This window comes from Aquila chrysaetos, chromosome 15 (genome assembly GCF_900496995.4).
Source record: "Aquila chrysaetos chrysaetos chromosome 15, bAquChr1.4, whole genome shotgun sequence".
Classification (NCBI taxonomy): domain Eukaryota; kingdom Metazoa; phylum Chordata; class Aves; order Accipitriformes; family Accipitridae; genus Aquila; species Aquila chrysaetos.
Genome location: NC_044018.1, coordinates 10,020,145 through 10,041,929, shown reverse-complemented (window position 1 = coordinate 10,041,929; position 21,785 = coordinate 10,020,145). Strand labels below are relative to the sequence as shown.

The window sequence follows — 21,785 nt, the reverse complement described above, 5'->3', positions numbered from 1 at the left end:
ATTATTTGGTTTTTTAATGGAAAAAAAAAAAGTAATGTAATTTTATTAAATAAATCATCTTCCCCCTATAATATCGACTAGTTTGCATGCCTTACTAAACATTAAACCAGATGAAATGGGGCTTGGTTACATACGGTTAAGTGGCATGCTTTTTGTGAACGGCAAATGAGATAACTATTTGTTATTTTTAAACAAATGTTCACCCGTAAAAAGAAACATCTCTATTAGACAGAAAAGTGACTTCACAAAGGTGCATTATGTGGCAGCCAAAAAATGAAACGGGTGGCAGATTATTTCCAAAGTTAAAAGTTTATGGCGAAACCACGATATAAATTAACTGCTAGCAGCCGTTGAGTCCATTCCTCGGATCATTTATCTGTATGAGTGTTATATGTTTGATGCCTGGTATGTATGATAGTTTTGGGGTGGACTAGAGTGTTTCTGAGTGATTTAGCACATGAAATCAACTCCAAGTTTCTAAAACAATAAACATGATGATGGGAGAGAGAAGTCAATACATGTATCTTGATTTCTTGTTACCATTACAGTGTGTCTATCTACTTCATGGTCTTGAGCACCATTAGAGGTATTAGATTATCTCCAGGACATGAATTAGTTTTATTCTGACAAACCCATTGAAAAGTAGAGAAGTATAATTCCCATTCTACTGCTGGGAAACTAATATATGAGAAAATGAGGTGACCAAATCATGCAGTGGATCCAAAACTGGCCTAGGAACTGAATCCCAATCCAGAACGTGAGCTATTAAGACTAGATCCTGTCTCTGTAATGGGCAATATGTTGTAAGGGGGGTACAGACATGGGGTACATATTAGGAAGATTCGTAAACAGCAGAAAGATAGTGACATTCAGTGGAAACCTTAAGAGGGAATTTATAGAAGTCCAGATGACACACACATACATATGGCCACAAAGAAGTCACCAGGTCATTACCGGGCTAGCAAAATATCAACAAATTTCTTTAAAACAAAAGTGTGTTTCTAAAAGGACTAGAGAACCTCAGTTCAAATCTTTTGGAGGAGGAACTGGCCAACGTTGAATAAGATCAACCGTATCACTTCACAAAATTGTACATCAAATTCATCAGGGCATTTCAGCTAAAAGGAGAAGAAAATTAAGTGAAACTGCCTCACTGCAACATTTAAGAAATATAACTTTCTGATTTTGTGTTTAAACAAAAATGGAAGCTTTAGATGATGAACTTGGTGGAACACCATTGGTGAAGCTGCTGAATTAATGGGACCTGAGTGGGAAGAGTTACATCAGCTAACTGCTGACAGGCATGTTGGGAAGACTTGGCTGGCTCGATGTGTTGAAATGAAGGGGATGACCTAAGAATTAAGGATTAGCTTTAGGCTTTTAACTTGACAGTAATGTACATTGTACGTGTGCGTGTGTTTGCGTGGATGTGTGCACATATAGACAGATGTGTCTGAGAGAGAGATGAGGTAGGGTTTGTACTGCTGTAATGCATTTGACTTCATAGCTTTGTGTATATGGGCTATGTGTGAGGGATGTGTGTTCCTTCAAATTTGGCTGGTTTTCTGTTCTGCAACTTTGAAATGACATGCTTTTGCATAATCTTCTGTATTGTTTGTAAGGAGTTGTAAGCCAGTCATTACCATAGAGAAAAACAAAGGCTTATTAAAGAAACAAATATAATAATAACCGAGAAAGAACATTATGGAGAGACAAACAGCCTGCTAACAATGTGAAATGTCTGTCTGAAGTGTCACACACCACAAAGGTAGCAGGTGTTTGTGAGATTTTTTTTAATTAATGTCTCTTTGAGAACATTCAAAGGTAGTAATCTTGAAATAAATTAAATTAACACCTATGCTGAACTTCAGAGACAGTGATACCACCTCTCCACTCTTCTTCTTTTTTGGCAGCATAATGTGATGCAGATTCAGTGGGAGTGCGGAGTGTGAGGGAGTGAGGATGTACCTGGGAAATGGGGATTGCTGTCTAAATGCAGAATCTTGATTTGATTGCCTTAGCATAGGGGTCCAATAGCATCTTGTTACTGGCTTTGGATCTTAACTGCCTCTCAGGCTAGCCACTGATTTAAAACTTAAGAATATTAAAGGCTTTAGAAGGAAAAGAAACAAATGGCATTTCAGAGTCACTGGTGGGTGCCGTGTGGGGATGTTTAAGAGACTGGTGACAAAACAGTATATTAGTAGATGGAGTGATATCGGGGGGTTCCAGCCACAAAACCTTCCATACATGATACCTACCAATAGAGCTATAATTACCAGTGCTTTCAGAGCAGTAGTAGAGTTGAATACAAGGGCATCCATAAAACACCTTCTACAGAAAACAGTTCTGAATAAAAACACTATCAAGCTTTTTAGAAATAAAGTCCTATAATCATAGTAAATACCAGAAAAGGTACTACTGAAAAATAACCAGTAGGTGTATGTTCACCTTTTTCCTCTACTTGGCAACAGTATCAGAATACATCTTAAGTGTGGCAGAGGTAGTGCTAGCAAGGGAAGTGTGTGGGGAAACAAAAGTATGTTATGGAGGCTACCTATTTGCTTTCCATCCTTAGCCAAAGCTGTACACAAACCAGAGCAGAATATTACCTCTGTAAGAATAACCAGGTTGCCCAGAAACCCAGGAGTCCCCAGCCTCTTTTAGTATAACTTCCATATAGTAATTATAGAAGTGGCAGGCAGCACTCAAAGAGTTGCAGGTCTGTTACTTCTCCCCATGCATCTCCTTGATTAAGAACATCTTTACTCACCCCAGTGGCTTCCTCTAAGTATCTAACCATGCCATTTGTAGGGTAGACATAGTGAGCATTTTCATTCTGTATGCTCTCTTTGCTGTCCCTTTGGTTCACTCCTTGCTTCAGACTAAGTCTCAGGTCCCCCAGACATCTATACTGCATATGGCTTTTGGCTCCCTCTTTAAGGAAACTTGGACACTGAATAGACACTTGTTCCAAGTCCTGTTTCCTACAGGCTATATAACGTTTGAGCTAGTTCATATCACTTGTTCAGAAACCAGAACTTGCTCCTTGAGTCCCAGAGGCAGTATAGATTTATCCATAAATTCAAGATTGTTTCTAGCATGTCCTCTTGAAATCTTTTGCTGGGAAATTGAAATGAAGTTATAACTTGTGGTGGGTCTCTGCTTACAGCAAACACCTGGCAAATTCTTCACAACAGAAGCATGGTGTAAGCATCTTGCATGACCTTTGTTACTTCCATAAGTTGTTGGTGGTACTGCTGCTCAGTGTGCTCGATCCCCTCACTCTTCTGATGCCCAGACTAGCAGATGACCCTTCTCCAGCCATTCTGAGAAGACCTAATGTTGCTGCTTATTCTCCTAACAGCTACCAAAATCACACTTTTGTAGTCACTTCCTGCATGCTGGTAAAGCGTCTGTGGGGCAGAGGGGTTCTTCTGTCTAATTTGACATGACTAACACAGAAGAGGAAAGATGCAGAACTGGCTGAGAAGATTTCAATTGCTGGAATGCTTCAGGGGAATTTAGGATGCTTGCAAAGTGAGTATGGACCAGATAAAGAGTACAAGATATGGTTGTGGGGAATGATAGCATTAGCCATGAAGGATTTGTCCTACATTGTTACCTATACTGCCCACTTGATTTTCCAAACCTACACTTATGTAGGTACATACCCAGTGTAATAGGACTGACTGGCTGGTTGTGAGCACAATTACATATCCAAATGCATGGCAAGCTAACAGACAAAAATACTTTAAGGATGGTAAAGGCAAGGACAGGCCTTGGCCCATCCCCACTGCAGAGACATTCTCATCAGTAAGAGAAACTGTGAGATGTTGCTGCTTGTGCAAGAGTAGGTGAAAGAAAAGGTTTCCAACACTGTTAGTTAAAGCAGGTCTGAAATCTCCTGGACTCACAAATTCTGGTGGGCTTGGAATGCAGAAATATTAAAGAGAAATTAAGGAAGACTTCTGCAGACGATGGTCCAGGTTGATACAAGTGAGCATCACAGGCATTGAGGGTCAAAGAAAATGATGTATTATATCAAAGAATAGTATCAGATAGCTGTCAGGTAATACCCTGGGAACCATGCAGTTTGCTAGGGGGTTTGTGTGTTTTATATATGGTTAAGGATGAAGCTATTTCCTGGAGAGAAGACAGCTGGAATAGAAACATTGTGGAAGAGCTGGTGTAATATCTTATTGTCAACCTAAAGACAGAAGTTCAAGCCAACTAGCAAACTTGCCCTGACACCTACTTCCCCTTAGTTTGGCCATGACTGGTTATCAGGTTGCTTGAACTAGAGATAAAAAATGGATGGACATGATCTAGTTTGCCTTGACCACACAATTTCGATTTCCCGCTATTGAAATGTGCCTTCATCATGCCAGTTCAATAGCATTCAAAACTTCTGGCACTCCTCTAACTGGACTGTTGAATGCTGGATATAAAGGTTTTATCAGAAATACACTGGTATGTACATGCGTGGTGTTTGATGCTGCCAGAACAGTAGTAGGCTAGTGACAGAAAGTATTCAGATCGGTGACTCCCTCTGAGTTTGGTATTGGGGCCTATGCCTCATGGTTGTAATCAGAATGATAATGTATTTACACGCAGCGATACCATAAAACTTCTCCGTCTTTGTGTAGTGATATATTAGAATGATGATGAAGCCAATTTTTCATAAACCATTTACCAAAGGGTAAGTATGGTAACCTAAAGCCATATTGGTTTAGTCACAGAAAATCACAGAGTAACTCAGGTTGGAAAGGACCTTGGGAGGTCTCTAGTGCAACCTCTGGCTCAAAGCAGGGGCAACCTTCAACTCCAACTGGGTTGCTCAAGACTTTGCCCAGTCAGGTCTTACATGCTTTTGTTCTACAAGGTCCCAGTTTCCCTTAATGCTTTCAACGGGTAATGAAATGAGGGAAAAGGTGATGAGAGTTATATGGATATTTCCGTGTTTAAGGCATGGGACCGGAACCCAGGATTCTTGGCCCTGGCAGATTTTCTCTGTGATACTAGGTAAAACTGGGTAAAAAAATACAAAGAGGCTCTGGTTAGTGTTGCACAGGCAACCTTCAGTCTGGCCTGTCTTGAATCTGTTAGTGATTAATTTTCCTGTCTGCATGGTTTTTCAAAGATATTTTTGTGTAGATTTTAATAGATAATAATATAGCCTTTGTCCTACAGGATCCCAAAGTGCTTCTCAAGTTATACACCTAACTGGCCAAAGCCTACTCCTGCTGAGGCCAACAGACATTTTGCCATCGATTTCATTTGGGCCAGGATTTGGCTGTGTAGAAGTGGAATACAAGCAATTCTGTATGTCCGTATGGCCTTTAATAATTTCTGGTTTCCCACCTGACCAATAAATCTGCCAGCAGAAGAGTAGTACAAAATTTGGTGTCACTTACTGAACAACTAAATGTTTCAATATAAACTTTGTAAGGTATCAGTAGGCCATAATGACAATTGCTCTAAAAGTATCAATAGCATAATTTAGAGCCAGAGGTGGATGATGCACTGTATGGGGTGTGTGGATGTGGATGCATGTGTAGAATCTCTGTATATGCAGCAAATTATACATGTATTTTTAAATCACTTAATAAAAGATCAGCTCTAGTTAGTTGCATAATCTAAAATTCTGGAACGTTTTTGCTGTCCTACGTCTCCAAAAGTTTTTCATTTAGGAACACACACATTTCTTGTCAATGTTATTTCTACAATCACTTAGTTAGAGCAGGGCATATTGTTCTCTGAATTTCTTGTTAAAATGTTTCACTTAATTAAACTTTTACAACCAGTTCTGCTCTATGTCTGATACTTGCTGTAAATTATGAAGAAAAGCCCCTCTGGCATTTATGAGAATTCAGATGATGAAGACTATAGGGAAAAAAAAAGAAGAAAAGAAACAGTGTCACTGAGCCCCAGATAGCTGCTGATTCCCTGTTATCTCCCACACAATTCAATTTAGTGAAATATAATATTTCTTGTTATATAAACTAGACTGAAAAAGAGGCCAAAATAGAACCAATAATATTTCAAATTATTATATTGTAAATGTTTCATAAGTGGAATGAATTGCAGCATAATTTGAATAATTGTGGGTTTGTCTACGTTTCTGTAACATATTATATGGAAAATAAGGCTAAAATTTGCTAGAACCTGAACGAAAAATGAACCCAACAAACAAACAACAGGAAAAGTCATGGAAATCAAAGCTACACCTGGTTGTACGTGCTTGTGGGACGTACCTGTGCACACATGAAACAAACACAACCCCTCCCTGTGTCAAAACATTGCCAGAGTTTCAAAGGGGTGCTTGAGATGACCTCTCTGGTGTGGGGATTTAACAACAGCTAAGTTCCAGCAAGATCCCATTTTTGAGCGCAATATTCTGTTTCCAGGCCCTCCCAAAACCAACTGTGGGATGACTGCAAGATGGCTGTCACATCGATTACAGGATTGAGAGCTTTAATCCAATTGGCGGCAATGCTGCTATGAGACTTGGAAATCTCCTCTAACCTCTAACCACAGTTTAGTGTGCAAACTATTGTCTTTGCTCTTGGGAAGCTTCACTCTTGCCAAAGACAGCCAGTATTTATGCTATTTGGCATATTTATTATTCAGTTAACCCATTCCTTATAAGTAAATCCTTTTTTAGAATTTATAACCCTCCCAAGAGCTATGGGTGATGGACAGAAATAAATAGCCATGAGGGGGAAAACAAAAGAAAACAAAACTTTAAATCTCTCTTCTCCCATAACTTTTATAATTTCTTCTATTGTCCTTTGTTTCACAGGGCTATTTGTCATGATGAAGGGAAGGAGGAATCAGACAGTGTCTGAGAAATCTGGTTGTGCTTAAACATTTGTGAAATTCAGGGAAACAAGTTGTGCAATCTGACATCAAATAAAGATCAGATGACCCACAGGCTTCAGTTTCCTTGTGAATGAAGGTGAAAGGGCTCTGCAGCCAACATCTTTATTTACTGGGATACTCAGTAGGACATGTAAACAGGGATTTTTATACCTCTGGTTCCCCCGGGCAGGGTGACATATGCAGATTAGTTCTATTCAGAATGAAAACTCCTTATTTTACAGTTCACAGGGGATTACTCCATCTCTTTATCTGAGAATTACTGCTATATTTGTGATGGCTGAAAGCTCTAAAGAGAAAAAGGATTTACCTTACTTTCTAAGAGATGCCTACTCTGCTGACAGCTAGATAGATGTGTGTATACTACTGTGCTTGTCGGATTCTAATTTTGGGATTAATGTAGCTCATCTGATAAAAATCATTACTAGCAGACTTACTTGGGTAATAATATTATCTGGCAATAGCGATATCAAAGTTGTATAGCCCAACTTGCTCTGAGATCTGGCTAGACTGGTGTAGACCAGCTGTGGAGATGGGAGCATTATTGCTGCGTAAACTCAACATGGGCCCTGGACTCTCCCGTTTCCAGGACCTGAGCTAGCATTTTTACGTGGTGCTGCTCTGTGCTGCGGTATGTATCTGCTGCCACAAAACTTATTTGGGAATTTGTAAACTAGTGCTCCATTGCTTCACGTATGTAACCAATCATACCATGGGATGAAACCAGACTCTCTGTTTTCCCAATAATGAACAAGCAACAGCCATATTACAGAGTGAACTGATTGTATCAAAACAGACATGTACACACAATTTCTAGTGTTGTTTGTTAAAGAGTTTATTGTCAAAAAGGCAACATTTTTTCAGCCTGAGCATGCCTTTCTCAAGGACTATCTATATAGTATTCCAACAGCTGAAAATAAACCAAAACAGGTCCACACATTTTCCACTCAAAGTAGTCCTATTTTGTGAGTGAATTCTTCAACATTATTTAAATTCACCTTTAAATTGCTAATTCATTTAAATGAGGTCTAGGCTTCAGCCTAGGAGACTGCAGGGAAAGCTTTTTGACTCCTATCATATACAGTGATGTCAGTGAAACTTTGACAGTTAACTAAACTCGTGATAAGTAAAAGTTAGACAATTTGATGTGAAAACAGAAATATCATGGGGAAACAGGTAAGAAAACCCTGTATTTCTGAATTGTAAATTAGCCAGAAGAAAGAAAACACATCTAAAATTCTTGGCATAGTTTTCTGAAAACTGATACATGCGTAGATTTTTTTTTTTCTTAACAGAACATTGGTATTATTATCTACAGTTTTCCAGGAGTCAGATTCCTATATATGTTTATATTTTTATGTTCTTTTTCACCTTTTGATGTTATTTCCAGAATTCATTAATTTTTTTCTTCATATTTTTGTACATGTTCTTTTTTTCTTTTTCTCCCAAACTTATCTATGAAGGTGTTTCTATGCTGGGAAATAGATGTGTTTCCAAGTCATTCTTCAACTGGCTTATGAATGTGACCTTTATCGTAAACCCTGTTTATTTATGTATTCTTTAGCTTTTGTGACTATTTACAATATGTATTGCACATTATTGGCTTGATCCAACATACAGTGAAATCAAAGTAAAGACTTCCCATTGACCTTGACAATTGTTGGATTAAGCCCTATGGTCCAAGTAAAAGTAGCTGTAATGAATGACACAAAAATGTACTAAAGAACTCATTTATTGGCTTATTAAGCTTATTAAAATAACCTAGTGTAGATTATTCAGTTTTCACTTACAAATTCGGATTCAAACAGTATCTACCTGAAGCTCCAGTATGCTGATTGCTGTTATCTTTAAATACATTGTGATACAAACTTATTACTTCCCCTCCTCTGCATGTCCATTCAGGTCTTCATGCGCTGCTGTATATTTTCCAGAATCTGCTGAAGACTCAGTTGTTCAGTGGCAAGTTGTTCATCAATGAACCTTTGCATTTCTTCCCATTTCCTGGAGCCTTCCTCAATGCCTTGCTGAATCAGTGTGCGTGTTAGTTCCACTTTTTTTCTGAGTGCCTCTCTGCTTTTTTGGGGCATTTGGTAAATGGACTGCCAGTCAAATGGCTTGGGCACATCTATTCTAAGCTCTCCTTGACGAACAGCGATATACGGCTTTATGCTCTCAGCTGTTACTTGCTCAAACCAACGAAGAAGCTCTGAGATATATTGTAGGAATGCAGAGTAATTTTCTATAGTTAGATCAATTAACCTTTTGGCCTCACTGATTAGCTTTTCTTGGGAATGACTAAGCTGCCCATAGATCTCCTGGAGTTTTTCTTTGACTTGCTTGTTATGTTCATTGATTTTCCTCTTAGCAGCTGCAGACCAATATCGGATTTTTTCCTGAGCAGCAGATGAGAGCTCCATGACCTTCTGTTTTCCTTTTCCTTCAACATCAGTTATAAGGTCATAATATTCCTGGCTGTAGTTTTCCACCAATTCTCTTACTTGGTCTGTCAGGCGTGTAACTGAGTCAGCAAGATCTCCAACATACTCGTTGTGCCAATTCACTAGTGTATCTATTAGATTCTTCAGCCATCCTAGTACCTTGTCTTCCACCTCATAGTATTTCACTGACCATCCAAGTGTTGTTGGATCAAAATATTCCTCCCGCAATGCCTTTACATAGAGGAGCAGCTGGCGCAGCTTTTCTGAAAGGTCCTGGAATGTCTTCTGGCTAAAATCTTTAAGCTGAGAAATGTATTTTTTAACATCTTCTGCCAAGGATCTCAGTTTCTGTGCATAGTCTGAAGCCATTGCATCTTTGTACAGCTGTTGCATTTGGACTTTGATGTCTTCAAAATTTTTGGATTGCAAGCTTCTAATCATTTCTTCCACCTTCTGAAAAACTTGTTGCACTACTTGTTTCAGTTGCTTAAGCCTTTCTGCAAAGTCAGCTTCCTGCAGAGTAGCAAATGTCTGCCTGATTTTTTCCTGCAAATGTTTCAGCATTTCTTTAATTTCATCAAGTACATTACGACCTCTAAGAATTGTTTCAGAAGCAGGAACTCTGACTTCCATCTCATTGATAGCTGCAATCAATGCATCAAAGTACTCCTGAAGTTTTGAAAGGCATAAATCAGCATTTTTTGCTACCTTCTCTGTGGTCATAAGGTATATTTCTTCACCAGTGTACTTTTCGGACACCCCAGGGACCTGGAATTTTGTGGTCTTCAGGAATTCAATGGCTGAGTCAATTAAGTGTTTTATTCTCTTGTGATACTCTTCTATTATGTCAATTGTAGCATCCAAAAGCTTTGCTTTTATTCTTTGATAGTCAAACTGTTCAGCTTGATCTGCTGCTTTTTGATACAGCTGTTTAGCTTTGACCTTCATCTCCTGATATTTGCCAGAGGCCTCATTGGCAGCTGTGCGAAGCTGAGCATCTATTTGATCTATCTGTTTAACAGCCAATGTGTATGCTTTGTCAGCATTATTCTGCATGATGTTCTTCATCTTTAAGGTGGCAGCACTGATTTCCAGTCCCATATGCTCCTTATGATACCGATTAACATACCTATAGACTGAATTTGTCATTTTAGGTACTTTTTCTTGTACGCCCAACAGCAGGTCTTTGGCAGCATCTTCTTTCCAGTTGAATTTCATTTGAATTAGGTCAGGTTTCTTGAAGGATATCTCACTTTTTAATATGTCAATGTCCTTCTGAGGAGCAGACTGAAAATATAGAACAGGATAAGAAAAAGGTAGCTTGTATATAAAACAAATCCAGTATTATTTATGAGTGTATTTCAACATTCTCATTTTGCATCTTTCATTTTATTATATATTAGGACAAATACACTACAATTTTTTGTCTACTCTTTGTTTTCTGTCATCTTAAAACGTTATTTTGGAAGAAACTATATTGTATCAAGCTACTTTGTGCCTCTTCAAACAGCAGGACCAGAACATAACTTAGTCTGGTGTTTTTTAAAATTTGACTGCAAATAAGATTTTTCCTTCCTTTGTATTAAATGCCTATCATGTCTCATAAGGCATGTGAATTACTTGGAAAAATGAGCCTTCTACTCATTCTTGAAATCATTTAAAATTATTTCAAAAAGCATTTTCTTCATATGAAAATATTAGAGGATTTCATTTTGTAATCATTTAAATCGATGAGACAATTTAGAGAGTTACTCAGAGTAATCAAAGATCCTCGAATGAGAATCTATTTACATAAACAAGTTTTCCAGTTTTCAGTAGTTAATAGTGAATTATGAGTTACTTGTGATTTCTAAATTAGTATATAATTTTGGAAGGTAAGATTTTAAGTTTGAAATTGTTGTAGCATGCCAATAATAATAGCATGTTTTGTTAGGAAATCTAGTAAGGTTTTTAATTCTCATAATGTATTCTGATATATTAATGGATTAAAAAAGACACTCTACAGATGGTCTGACTTCTTCCACTGTCCTGATTCCTATAATGGCCACTTTTGTAGTAATTATAAGTAGCCTGATGGGTATACATTAAACCTGATGGGTGGCTTATCTAAAACTGGCTTTGTACTTTCTTCAGTTTCAGTGGGTGTTGTCTTCTTGATCATAGGAGAGGGCAAAATTAACTGTGTGGAGGAGCTGAAACAGCCTCTTCACACAGATGCTACTTTTAGTATTGGAAAAGCCAGTGTAACAAACAAAAACTTTAACGACTGATAATATTTTTTCCTTGGACAAAGGGTGGTTAACTTATGTCTTAACATAAACATACACAAACTTTAAAAGGGAACTTTTCCTCTGACCGCACCCAACCTTTTTGCTTTTTATTGCTTATACCAAGCTTACCCGAGTTCGGTAGTAAACTTTTGCTGTGAAAATATCAGTGTCCATTTCAATGACATAGCCCAAGGTCCCAGCAGAGGGTGAAGATACTGAGCCGGATAAGCTCCTATCAGTCTCTTGATAACGCATATGAATGTCTGTAAAAGTTGGGCTGATGATGTCTAGTGATGCAGTGTTGTCCATGACTCTACAACAACAGTGAATACACAGCTATGAAGGAATGCACAAAGCACAAGCCCAATGCAGTGTGTCTAAATACAATACCACCTATTATTTTATATATATGTGTATGTAAACAATGCCTTTGTCATTGAAAGAAAATGTAGGGTTTTACTATCCACATTTCTTAGGATTTAGCCTAACACATTCAAAACTTCATGTCACTCCAATTGTCCTGTTTTAGATAAAACTATATTGAGCTCTGCTGAGAATTCTCATTAACTTAGGGCAGCAAAACAAAACCTGTAGCTGTACCCCTGTCAGCTTTCTACAGACTTCTACAAGCTGACTGCAATTTTTTCCATCAACACAAGTATAGGCAGTATTTTTTATCTGTATTTGTACTTGCCTTTACAGACTCTGTCCTTCGGATATACCAGCACAACACTTGCAGATCAAAACAGGCATTTAGAAGGTCAACTCTGTAATCCCTAGTACCGGTACTTGTAAATAGAAATTACTCTTTGATGACTTGTGGTGACAGAGGGATCCAGTGGAAAAAACCCAACAAACTATGTTGATGGTTGGATCTAGAACTGCTCTGGTTATAAAATACTGTGTTTATATCTCAGCAGTTTTCTGAAATGGGGCTGCTGAGAAAAGCTATTCTAGAAATGCTGAGAGGGAACAGCTTTCCAGCTATCTCGAGAGGGAAAAAGGCACAGCCAATAATCATGACAGGGTAGCTACATACGTTATTATTAATTACAGCAAAGCACTCAGGAGCATTAGAGATCAAAGCAACAATACATCATTGGCAATTTTGTCTATTATAAATTAAATAATTAGAGCAAATCTTTACCTAATTCCCAAAACAGTAAGATCTTCCTTGTAGTTCGCGCTCATGTCACGATGTGAAAAGCTGCCAGTTGTCTTCATAACAAACATGCCTTCTTCATATTTGTAGTTTGAAACAACTGTGAGAAAGATTTCACATGTGTGTATTTCCAGAAGTTACCAGCAAACAATACAAAATACATATCCAGTTGTATGTTAGATGGCCAGTTGTGGGGTGTTTCAGTAGTATGTAAAATTATGCATCAAGAAACTGAATGCCCATAGTGCCCCAAATAGAAAGAAATGAAAATATTTGTTCAACCGGAGTATTTTAAAACTAAATTTTTCTCTATATTTCGAACAACATGGATATAACATTTTGCATTCATGCAGATCATAAATGAGGATTCTAATTTCCTGAGAGTTTAGAATTTTATTCTGATGTATATTTTTAGTATTATTATAAAGCCTAGAACTTGATGCTATATGGGACTCTGGAGTTTTCTGAGCTGAAATAATTTTTGAAATCAAATATGCTGAGTTCCTAAGGAAAAAGATAGGTATTTCTTTATCTGAACTGAATCAGATAAAAAGTCAGCCTGCCTTCTCTCCTTTACATGTATTATTGTAAGTAAGGGGGGAATGTTAGGTTCACAATTTAAAGTAAGAAACTACTGTACAGAAAAGAGAACTTTTCCCTTTTTTTCACAGTATGACATTAGTTATACATATATCTAGTCATTAGCCTTCAGGGTGACTACCTGAGACTCTGATAATAATTTATGAAAAAATGCTGCTGATGACAAAGAAGTATAATCTAATGTCAATGCTAAATAGACAGCAACACCTTCATATACAAAGTCCTGAAAAAAAAAAAAATCTGAAAAAACCCAGTATACAATATTTTTCCCCAAAATTGTGGCATACAGAATTTTAATGTCTTACCATTCAAGTCATATTCCAGGAACTGCAATGTTGAGCTGCAGGTAGAGTCAATGGACTGTTCAAAAGAGTCCTTTTTGTTTGTTAAGTCTGTTCTCCAGGTGACATTGTACAAAGGGGAAGCAACTTTGAAAGATCCAGTCAAGGCACCAAATGATGGGATGTAAATTCCAGCAGGCAAGGACATTTTGAGGGGGGGGATCTCAATTTTCTGTTCAGGAATTGTAATTGTAGGCAGATCAAAATCTGCAATCTTATTAGCTACTTCATCTAGATCTACATGGAAACTGCCAAGAGAAATACTCTTTGGAAGAGTGAACTGAGACACAGTTATTTGGTATTCAGGCACTGTCACCTCAAAATATGGTATTTTATATTCTTCTAATGTAATATAATTGGCTCCTACATCCACTTTGGGGAATCTTAGTTTTGGCAGTGTGGGTAAATTGACATCAAATGGCATTGTGTTTAATGTCTGTGGAATTTTTATGTTGCGCAAGTCAATGGTGTATGCTGGGACCTGGAGAGTTGTGAAAGGAACTCTGAACTCTGGAGTGCTGAGAACAGGGCTTGGAGCCTTTAGGTGTAACTCAGGAATACTGAAAGTGAAGCCATCGGTCAGCTTATTCACAGGTATGGGGAAAAAGTAACCATCATCACTCTTTGTGTACACGAGGGATGCTGAACCATTTAAGTACTGTTTTCTGTCAGTACTGGTAGTGACATCCAACTTCAAGATATCCCATAAGCTCTTCTCAGCAATGGGACACCGTATGTTTTTGAGGAAGTCCACGTACCCTTCCAAAGATCCAGAAATATCAAACTTTGCCTTTGATTTTTCATTTGATAACTGCATATCATGACTGAGAGATAATGACTGAATTTGGCCTTCACCCTTCCAGCCAACTTTCTGGTTTGCAGTACTGATTTTCACTACGATAACTTGATTAACTGAGGCTGTGTCCAGGAAGGAATTTGGCTGAGTGGCTTGAATCTGAAGATCTGCCGATATACGCCAAGGAGCCAGCTCTAAGGTTGCTTTGCATCTTTGAGCCCCCGTTGTTGTAAAAAGAGGTGTATATTGTGCATGGTTCTTCCCATTGTGCTCCCAGACTGCATAAACATGACGGGTAGATGCTTCAGCTGCAAGTATTTCTTTCAATTCACTGTTCCAGAGTCCATCTGCTTTGGAGTGGGCCTCAAGCTTGAGAGATGACCGAGCTCCATTAGCATTCAGATAGGTGTTTGCCTCATGGTCTAGACTTCCAGAAAATGCATTTCCAGTGTAAAATACTCCATCAATATCCCCATTTGTAGAAGTTTCTACTGATATGTAAGATGTAAGGCTCTCTAAAGCAAGTTTGTGAGCAATTCCTCCCTTAGCACTGGTGCCATATTTAGGAGTATTAAAATCATACATTAATTTTAGCCCTGAGGAAAGAGTGGGTTTAGACTTAGTATTTCCAGAAAGTTCTTGGGTGAAATTCATTTTTAAAACTGGTGTGTTGATTTCTGCATTTGTTGCCACTGAAGCTTCCATGTTCCTCTTTGTGAGACTAATAGTGCTGTCATGATTTCCTCCTAGAAATTTGTTATTACTCAGGGACAATGCTGTGGCCAGCTTCAACCCCCTTTTTCTTGTCAAACTTGTTGAACCATCCAGCTTAAATTGCAGTGCATCAATGACAGAAGAGGATAAGACACTGAGTTGCCCAGCAATATCTGACTGATTGAACAGCCCGGCATTTGCAGTTAAAGTGATCACACTGGATTTAAATGAGAAGTCATAAGTAATGTTTCCCATGGCAGGAATTAGGATGTGGTTTGACGGGCTGTTGATTCTGAATCTAGGAAGCTTGAGAGTGCGTAGATCCTGTGGGACATGAAGGACTGGAAGCTCCAGAGAAGGTAAGACTAGTGTGTAAGATGGTACTGAAAAGCCAATAAATGGGACTGTGAACCCTGTTGTGCTTATTTCTTTTGGGAGCATGTACCCAAAGGCTGGCATCTCAGCAGTAAAAGGAGAAACCTCAATATTCACAATTGGAATGGTATATCCTGGAATCCTGAAGGTCCGTGGTAGTTTGTTCAGTGATGTTTGTATTTTGTATTTGTCAAATTTTGTTTTCGCTTCATTATATGACTTTGTGAGAAAATCTAAAGCAGTGTTTCTTCCTCTCTCAAAATACTTGTTGAAGAAAATTATGTATTTATTAAGTGCTTCATGCACTGTTGCTAAAGGAAGTGGGATTACATGCATGTCTTTGTTTTTCTCATATCGAGCGTTCAAGTTTAAATCAAAGGATTGTCTTGTTGTCTTCAGTAAATCCTTCAGGCCTACCTGTTCCCACAGTGAATAATCTTTTAGCTGAGGAGTTTTGATTCCAGTGTAGGGAATCTGAAGTTGAGGAGTGGTTAGAGGAATATTTAGGAAGTCCAGGTTGGCATCTCCATTCATTTCAACATGAGCTTCAATTCTGTCATCATTGTTGCCAGCAGACATATTATGGGAATATCTGTACTGATTGAACCTGCCAGTAGCTTGCCAGCTGACCTGCTGAACAGAGGAACTGAGTGCAAAACCATAGTTATTCAGGAAGTCAATTTTGCCAGTCAGTCTCATTGGGAAACTGATTTTCACATTTCCATCATTGTTTGTTAATAGACGAACTTCAAAAGGTTGTGCCAAGAAGGAAACCTCATTATTTACAGTTCCAGTAATCCGTCCATTGAGCCGAGCATTGTGAGAGCCTGTTAATTCTACTTTCATTCCTCCAAGCTGTCCTGTGCCTTTTACATTCAGAACACTACGTCCCACACGCTGTGACTCAATTTCAGACTGAATCTGAAGTGTTGCATAATTTAGGAAACCACATTCATATCTCATAGCTTGGTTGACTTTCAGGTACTTATCATTTATTCTGTTGTTGGCAGAAAATGTAATAATTGGGCCCTCCACCCTGAAAGTGGCATGTGAATCATGAGTGCCTTCATCGGAGAAATTAGGAGAAGCCCATTTCCAGTTTCCTTTACCAGTGGTGGTAAATGATACATGTCCTGCTTCTACCTCTGTTGTCATATTATTGACCAGATCAGCCTGGCTGGAGAAATCAGCTTGTGGAATATTCAGTCTGTGGGAATATGCCGTTCCACTCTGCATCCAAATTTTTCTTTGCAGCTTGACCATTAAATTATTCTGTAGTTCTATTGAATTTTTCGTTGTATGTAAGTTTGCTCGAGTTTCAGCTTCACCTTCTACCGAAGTCCCTAAAAATACCACTTCATTGGTGTGATCAACTTTAAGGAACCTGTGGTTGACCTTCATGGAATTTTTAAGGTTCAGCTGCTTCATCTCAGGGGCCAAGAGACGTGAATCTGCAATAACACTAAAAACTAGGAAGTCTAATTTGGACGTTGTTTGAGCTGAAAGGGAGGTCACAAATTCTGGACTGTTTGCAGATGTTGTAGTATTATGAACCTCAGCTTGTGTGGACAGTGTAAAGAATGGAGAGGTGACTCTGAAAGCACCAGACAATTTGCCAAATGTAGGGACAGTCACAGTATGTGGGATATGGGGAAGCTGGAACTCTGGTATCTTCATGTTAGGAATCTGGAGCTCATTTAGATTTAGCTTTGGAACCAATAATTCTGGTATTTGAAACTGAGGCATTTGTATTTCTGGGAAAGAAATGTCAGAAAAAGGCATATCTCTCATCTTCAGATCTTTAAAATACAAATCAATTGCTGGCAATTGAAATTCAGCAGACATGACTTTGTCTATCATTCTCACAATCTGAAGTTTAATCTCATTCAAGTCAATTGTATAGGAAGGAACTTTAAAGGTATTTAGAACTGTAAATTCTGGGGTAGTAAATTTCATTGGGATTTTCATGTCCTTTAGTCTCTTAATATTTATCTCATAGGAGGGGATATGCAGATCAGTCAGTGGAACAATGAAGTCCAGTGTTCGAAATGTTGCTTCCCGAAGACTTCGGAGACTAACCTCAAAGGCGGGTACAGTGACTATAACAGTACTGATTTCAGGGACTTTAAACCCTGTTTCAACAAACTGGTTTAAATTTTCAGCCCAATTTTTTAGATCATACTCTTCAGCCAAAGCAAGGATTTTCTTAAAAGCTATGTTCCACTGGTCAGAAATGTATGTGACAACAGAATTGTAGAACTGGCTTATCTTCTGAAGATACCACTGGAATTCTTGAGAAATATCCATTTCAGAAATCCTCTCTCGCAGGTCTTCCAGATGTTCATTTACCTTGGCTTTCAGATTAGCAAACGTTGTTGAGTTTATGAGCTCCTTGAACCAATTAATTATTGCAGCAAGCTTGGTGTCCCTTAGTTGTTCCATAAATTTTGAAATCACAGCTCTAAAATCTCTCATATACTGTTTCAGTGCTTCTGCTTTCTGTGGAAGTTCTAGATTTCTGAGTTCCTCATTTATTTTCTGGGTCACTTCCCGGATTTTGTTATTTGTGTCATCAACAAACTGGTTATAGTCAAAAGACTTGAGCTTTTTAATAACCATGTCAAGGAACTTGTTGACTTCCTTAATCATCATTTCATAATCAAAGGTTTGCACTTTCTTGACAGCATCATCAGTAAAAGCAACAACTTTATCAAAGCATGACTTCACATCAATACTTTTCAGGTAGATCGCCAGTTTCTGGATTGTTTCTTTTATTCTGTATTGGTTAAGCAGTTCTATCATTCTGTCCATTAAAAAATATACCTGCTTATCAATTTCATATTTTACAATCAGTTTGTGCATATGACCTCGGAAAGTGCTGATCTTCTCAGACACTTCATACTCCTCCATCCAATTTAGAATAAAGTCTTTGATTTGTTCAAGAACTTCATTAATTTTTTCAATTGGTAATGAACGCTTCAATTTTTCTAAAACTTCTTTTGCATCAAACATTTTAATCTGCTGTTTCAAATTTTCTGCAATGCGTCTGACATCGATATTCTGAATCTGAATCTTGAGTTGTTCTAGGTTTTCCTGTATCCTAGCTGTAACCCTGTACTCATCATCTACATTTTTAATCCAAGCCAAAGTGCTGCTTCCAATTTTGCTAGGATAATACTGCTGAAAAAAAAATTGCAATTTTTGAATAGTGTCAACTACAGTCGTTCTTATCTTATATTTGTTATCTAGAGCTGTCATTGTTTCAACTATTTGGTCAAGAAGCTGTGCAATAAGTGCTTTAAAGTCATACTGTTCATAATGATCTTTGATGTATTGCTCAATTTGTATCAGATAGACCTGCAGCTGAGACAGTATTTCTTGAAGATTGTCCATGTATTTTTCCAGCATAATTTGGAGATCATCAGATGTTATTCTGTAGTCCTTTGTGAAAGCAATCAAATTATTTTTCATGCTGCTAACTCTGCCTTTCATATCTAATTTGTCGATGTAATCATTAATGTGCTGTGGCAGTTTATCCAAAGTTGCCTTGTATTTTCTCATATGTTGTTCTATGTTAATGTTCTTCAGGTAACTTTGTATAGCCTGCAGTGTGGATAGAACGATGCTTCTGATTTGTTCAAAGTAAACTGGCAAATGTTCCAAGAATGGTAGGTTAATAACATGCATATCTTTGTTTTTGTCATACTTCACAGAGCCAGAGATGCTGAATTCTTGAGGCTCTGACACACTGTCCCTGAGGTCCAATACATCAATTAAATTAACTTCTTCAGATGTGAATGGTAGTATGACTGATGTATCCATTACAGAGAGATCTGCTAAAGCTCTTCCACTAAGTTCCACACCAGTCTTTTCTGCATCATTGTAAGCACTGAGATCTTGTGAATATACATTATTGTTTAGCTGACTTTTCAATTTCCAAGCACTTGACTGCTCTGATGGAGTAAAAAGCATATGAATTTTGTTATCAAGCAGGGTGGTGTATCTTCCTCTAGATTTCAAGTTATGACTGGTAGATCCTCTGTAATCATGGGAGAAAGTGAAAGCAAGAGGCTCTGCTTTAAACAAGAATTTGCTGTAAAGGTCTCCTGTGTGTTCACCCATAGCAATCAGCTTTCCATTACCATTGGTATGTATGTCAGCACTGATAGCAAATGGGACCATAGTGGAACGCACAGCATTGCTGAAACGGAGAGATTTGGAATCACAGTTTGTGTTCATAGTAACTGAGGAAGCAAGTCCTGCCACATTCAGATTAACTCTGTGACTCACTGCTGTGCCTTGAACATTTGCGACTGTATCTGTTTTAAAGTTTGCAGCTAGATCAGCATATGTAATGGTGTAGGTATGCCTTATTTCATCTGCTCCATAGGCTCCTCTGACATTGCCACCCAAGTTCAGCTTCAGAGGCTCGAAAAGCAGTTCTGCTTTGTTGGAAACTTCTGTTTTAGTGTATTTAACATTATTGCTCAGTTTAGCTGTAAGTGAGCTAGGCTGCAGTTGTAGGTCAAAAACATGCTTGTGGAACTTGTCAAAGCTGAAGCTGTTGTCTAACTTCGAAGCAAATGTTAAGGATAAGCCAGGAATATTCAAGTCATTTGTGTACTCCAACTTAATCTCTTTGAACGATCCTTGCAAATTATTTGAAAACTTGAGTCCTTCTCTATTAACTCTGAAGTTTAAAACATGTTTGTTGTCCATACCCAGAACTGTACTCTGATATTCACTTCCCAGTGTTACTTCCGTTAGGCTCACTCTTCCACCTAGATTGAATTTTGCATTGTTTTTACCGTAGCGCCCAGAAGAGGATAGTGACATGGAGCCTCCAGCAGTATCAAGTTTGGCATTCATTTCACTCTGCATTGTCAATGGACTAAACTGCACATTTGTAGTTGCGCTGCTGGCTAGACCGTACTGATTTACATTGAGTGATGATTTATGTGCAGCTCGATTCCTTTGATCAGTCATAGAGATATCAGTGTTGAAAACAAGATCCTGGGAATTGAGAGAACCTGCAAACAAGGCATAACACTGGGTTTGCTTGTAAGTGGCTTGGTACTCAGATCGAAGTGCTGCCATCTTCTTTGACAAAATTAATTCAAGCTTATTGACACCTGCAATATGTCGATACCTCCCATTTGTTTCAGATGTCATTTTCAGCTGGCTGTTTTCATACTTCAGTGAAGCTGTGTTCTTTAATAGTCCACTTTGTACATCAGAAACTGAAGTGATGGAAAATAAATCATCAGTGTATCTGCCAGATATCTGATTGGTAGCCTGAAGGTAAGAAGAATCCAACTTCAGATTTGATTTTCCTTCTAAAACCCGTCTCTTTTCATTGTATGAGCTTGATAGAGTGTAAATGCTTCTTGCAAAGACAGAAGCCACTTCCAGCTGCCCTTCCATCTTGACGTTATTGATTTTCACATTATTTGCCCTTTCAGAAACAATATCACCAGAAAATGAAAGCTGAGGACCCAGAGTACTGGATGCCATAAGTGATATGGTGTAGTTTGCAACTGGACTAGGTTCATAACTCTTTGTCCTGGCCAACTTAAAAACTGATGTTAAAAGTCTGTGCTTCAGGTGATTTTCATATGCACAGGTGAATCCATTTCTGTTATATGATGCTTCTCCAGAACCTGAAATAGGAAAAAGGAGACAAAAGATACTGGTGTAATTTATACCTTTTTGTCTTTAAGACTTTGCCTGATGCCACTAAGCTTTTATGTTACTGCTTGAATTGCAATTACTGTTATTATAACATTTTGCTTTAAAGGACAAAATGTTTTGGTAAATCCTGAATATTTCTGTAAAAATTGTTATTATTTTGATATTTCAGGCTACAGTTTTGCACTATGAATAAATTAAACCTCTACACTACTCTACTAAATATAATTGTGTGAAACAACATGAAGTTATGTCATTATTTAAACTTAAATTAAGATGATGGATTCTCAAGAATAACCCATATTTAACTTTCCTGTTTTTTAATGTTTTCTTTATCATGCTTCATTTATAGTGGTGAGTTTATTAAAGACTGAAGCTAGCTTGTCCTTTTGCAATTTGGGAACTCAAACTGCAATTTTAGAGGAACTAACTTAAAAATACCTGTCTTAAGACCTATCCAGTCTGAGTCTGAGATAACTGCGATCTAGTTACGGCAGTATATGGACATATATAAATCAT

The 21,785-nt window shown here is 38.0% G+C and overlaps 1 protein-coding gene across 1 annotated transcript in view; it reads right to left on the bottom strand.

The window, feature by feature from the left end:
• Positions 1-7,699: 7,699 nt before the first annotated feature.
• Positions 7,700-21,785, bottom strand: part of APOB (apolipoprotein B) — a 38,048-nt gene continuing 23,962 nt past the window's right edge. The window contains exons 26-29 of the mRNA XM_030037262.2: positions 13,658-21,238; positions 12,738-12,852; positions 11,720-11,903; positions 7,700-10,607 (exon numbers count right to left, since the gene is read on the bottom strand). Of these exons, the coding sequence (XP_029893122.1) occupies positions 8,781-10,607; positions 11,720-11,903; positions 12,738-12,852; positions 13,658-21,238 (9,707 nt within the window). The 3' untranslated portion in view covers positions 7,700-8,780. The remainder of the gene's footprint in view (positions 10,608-11,719; positions 11,904-12,737; positions 12,853-13,657; positions 21,239-21,785) is intronic.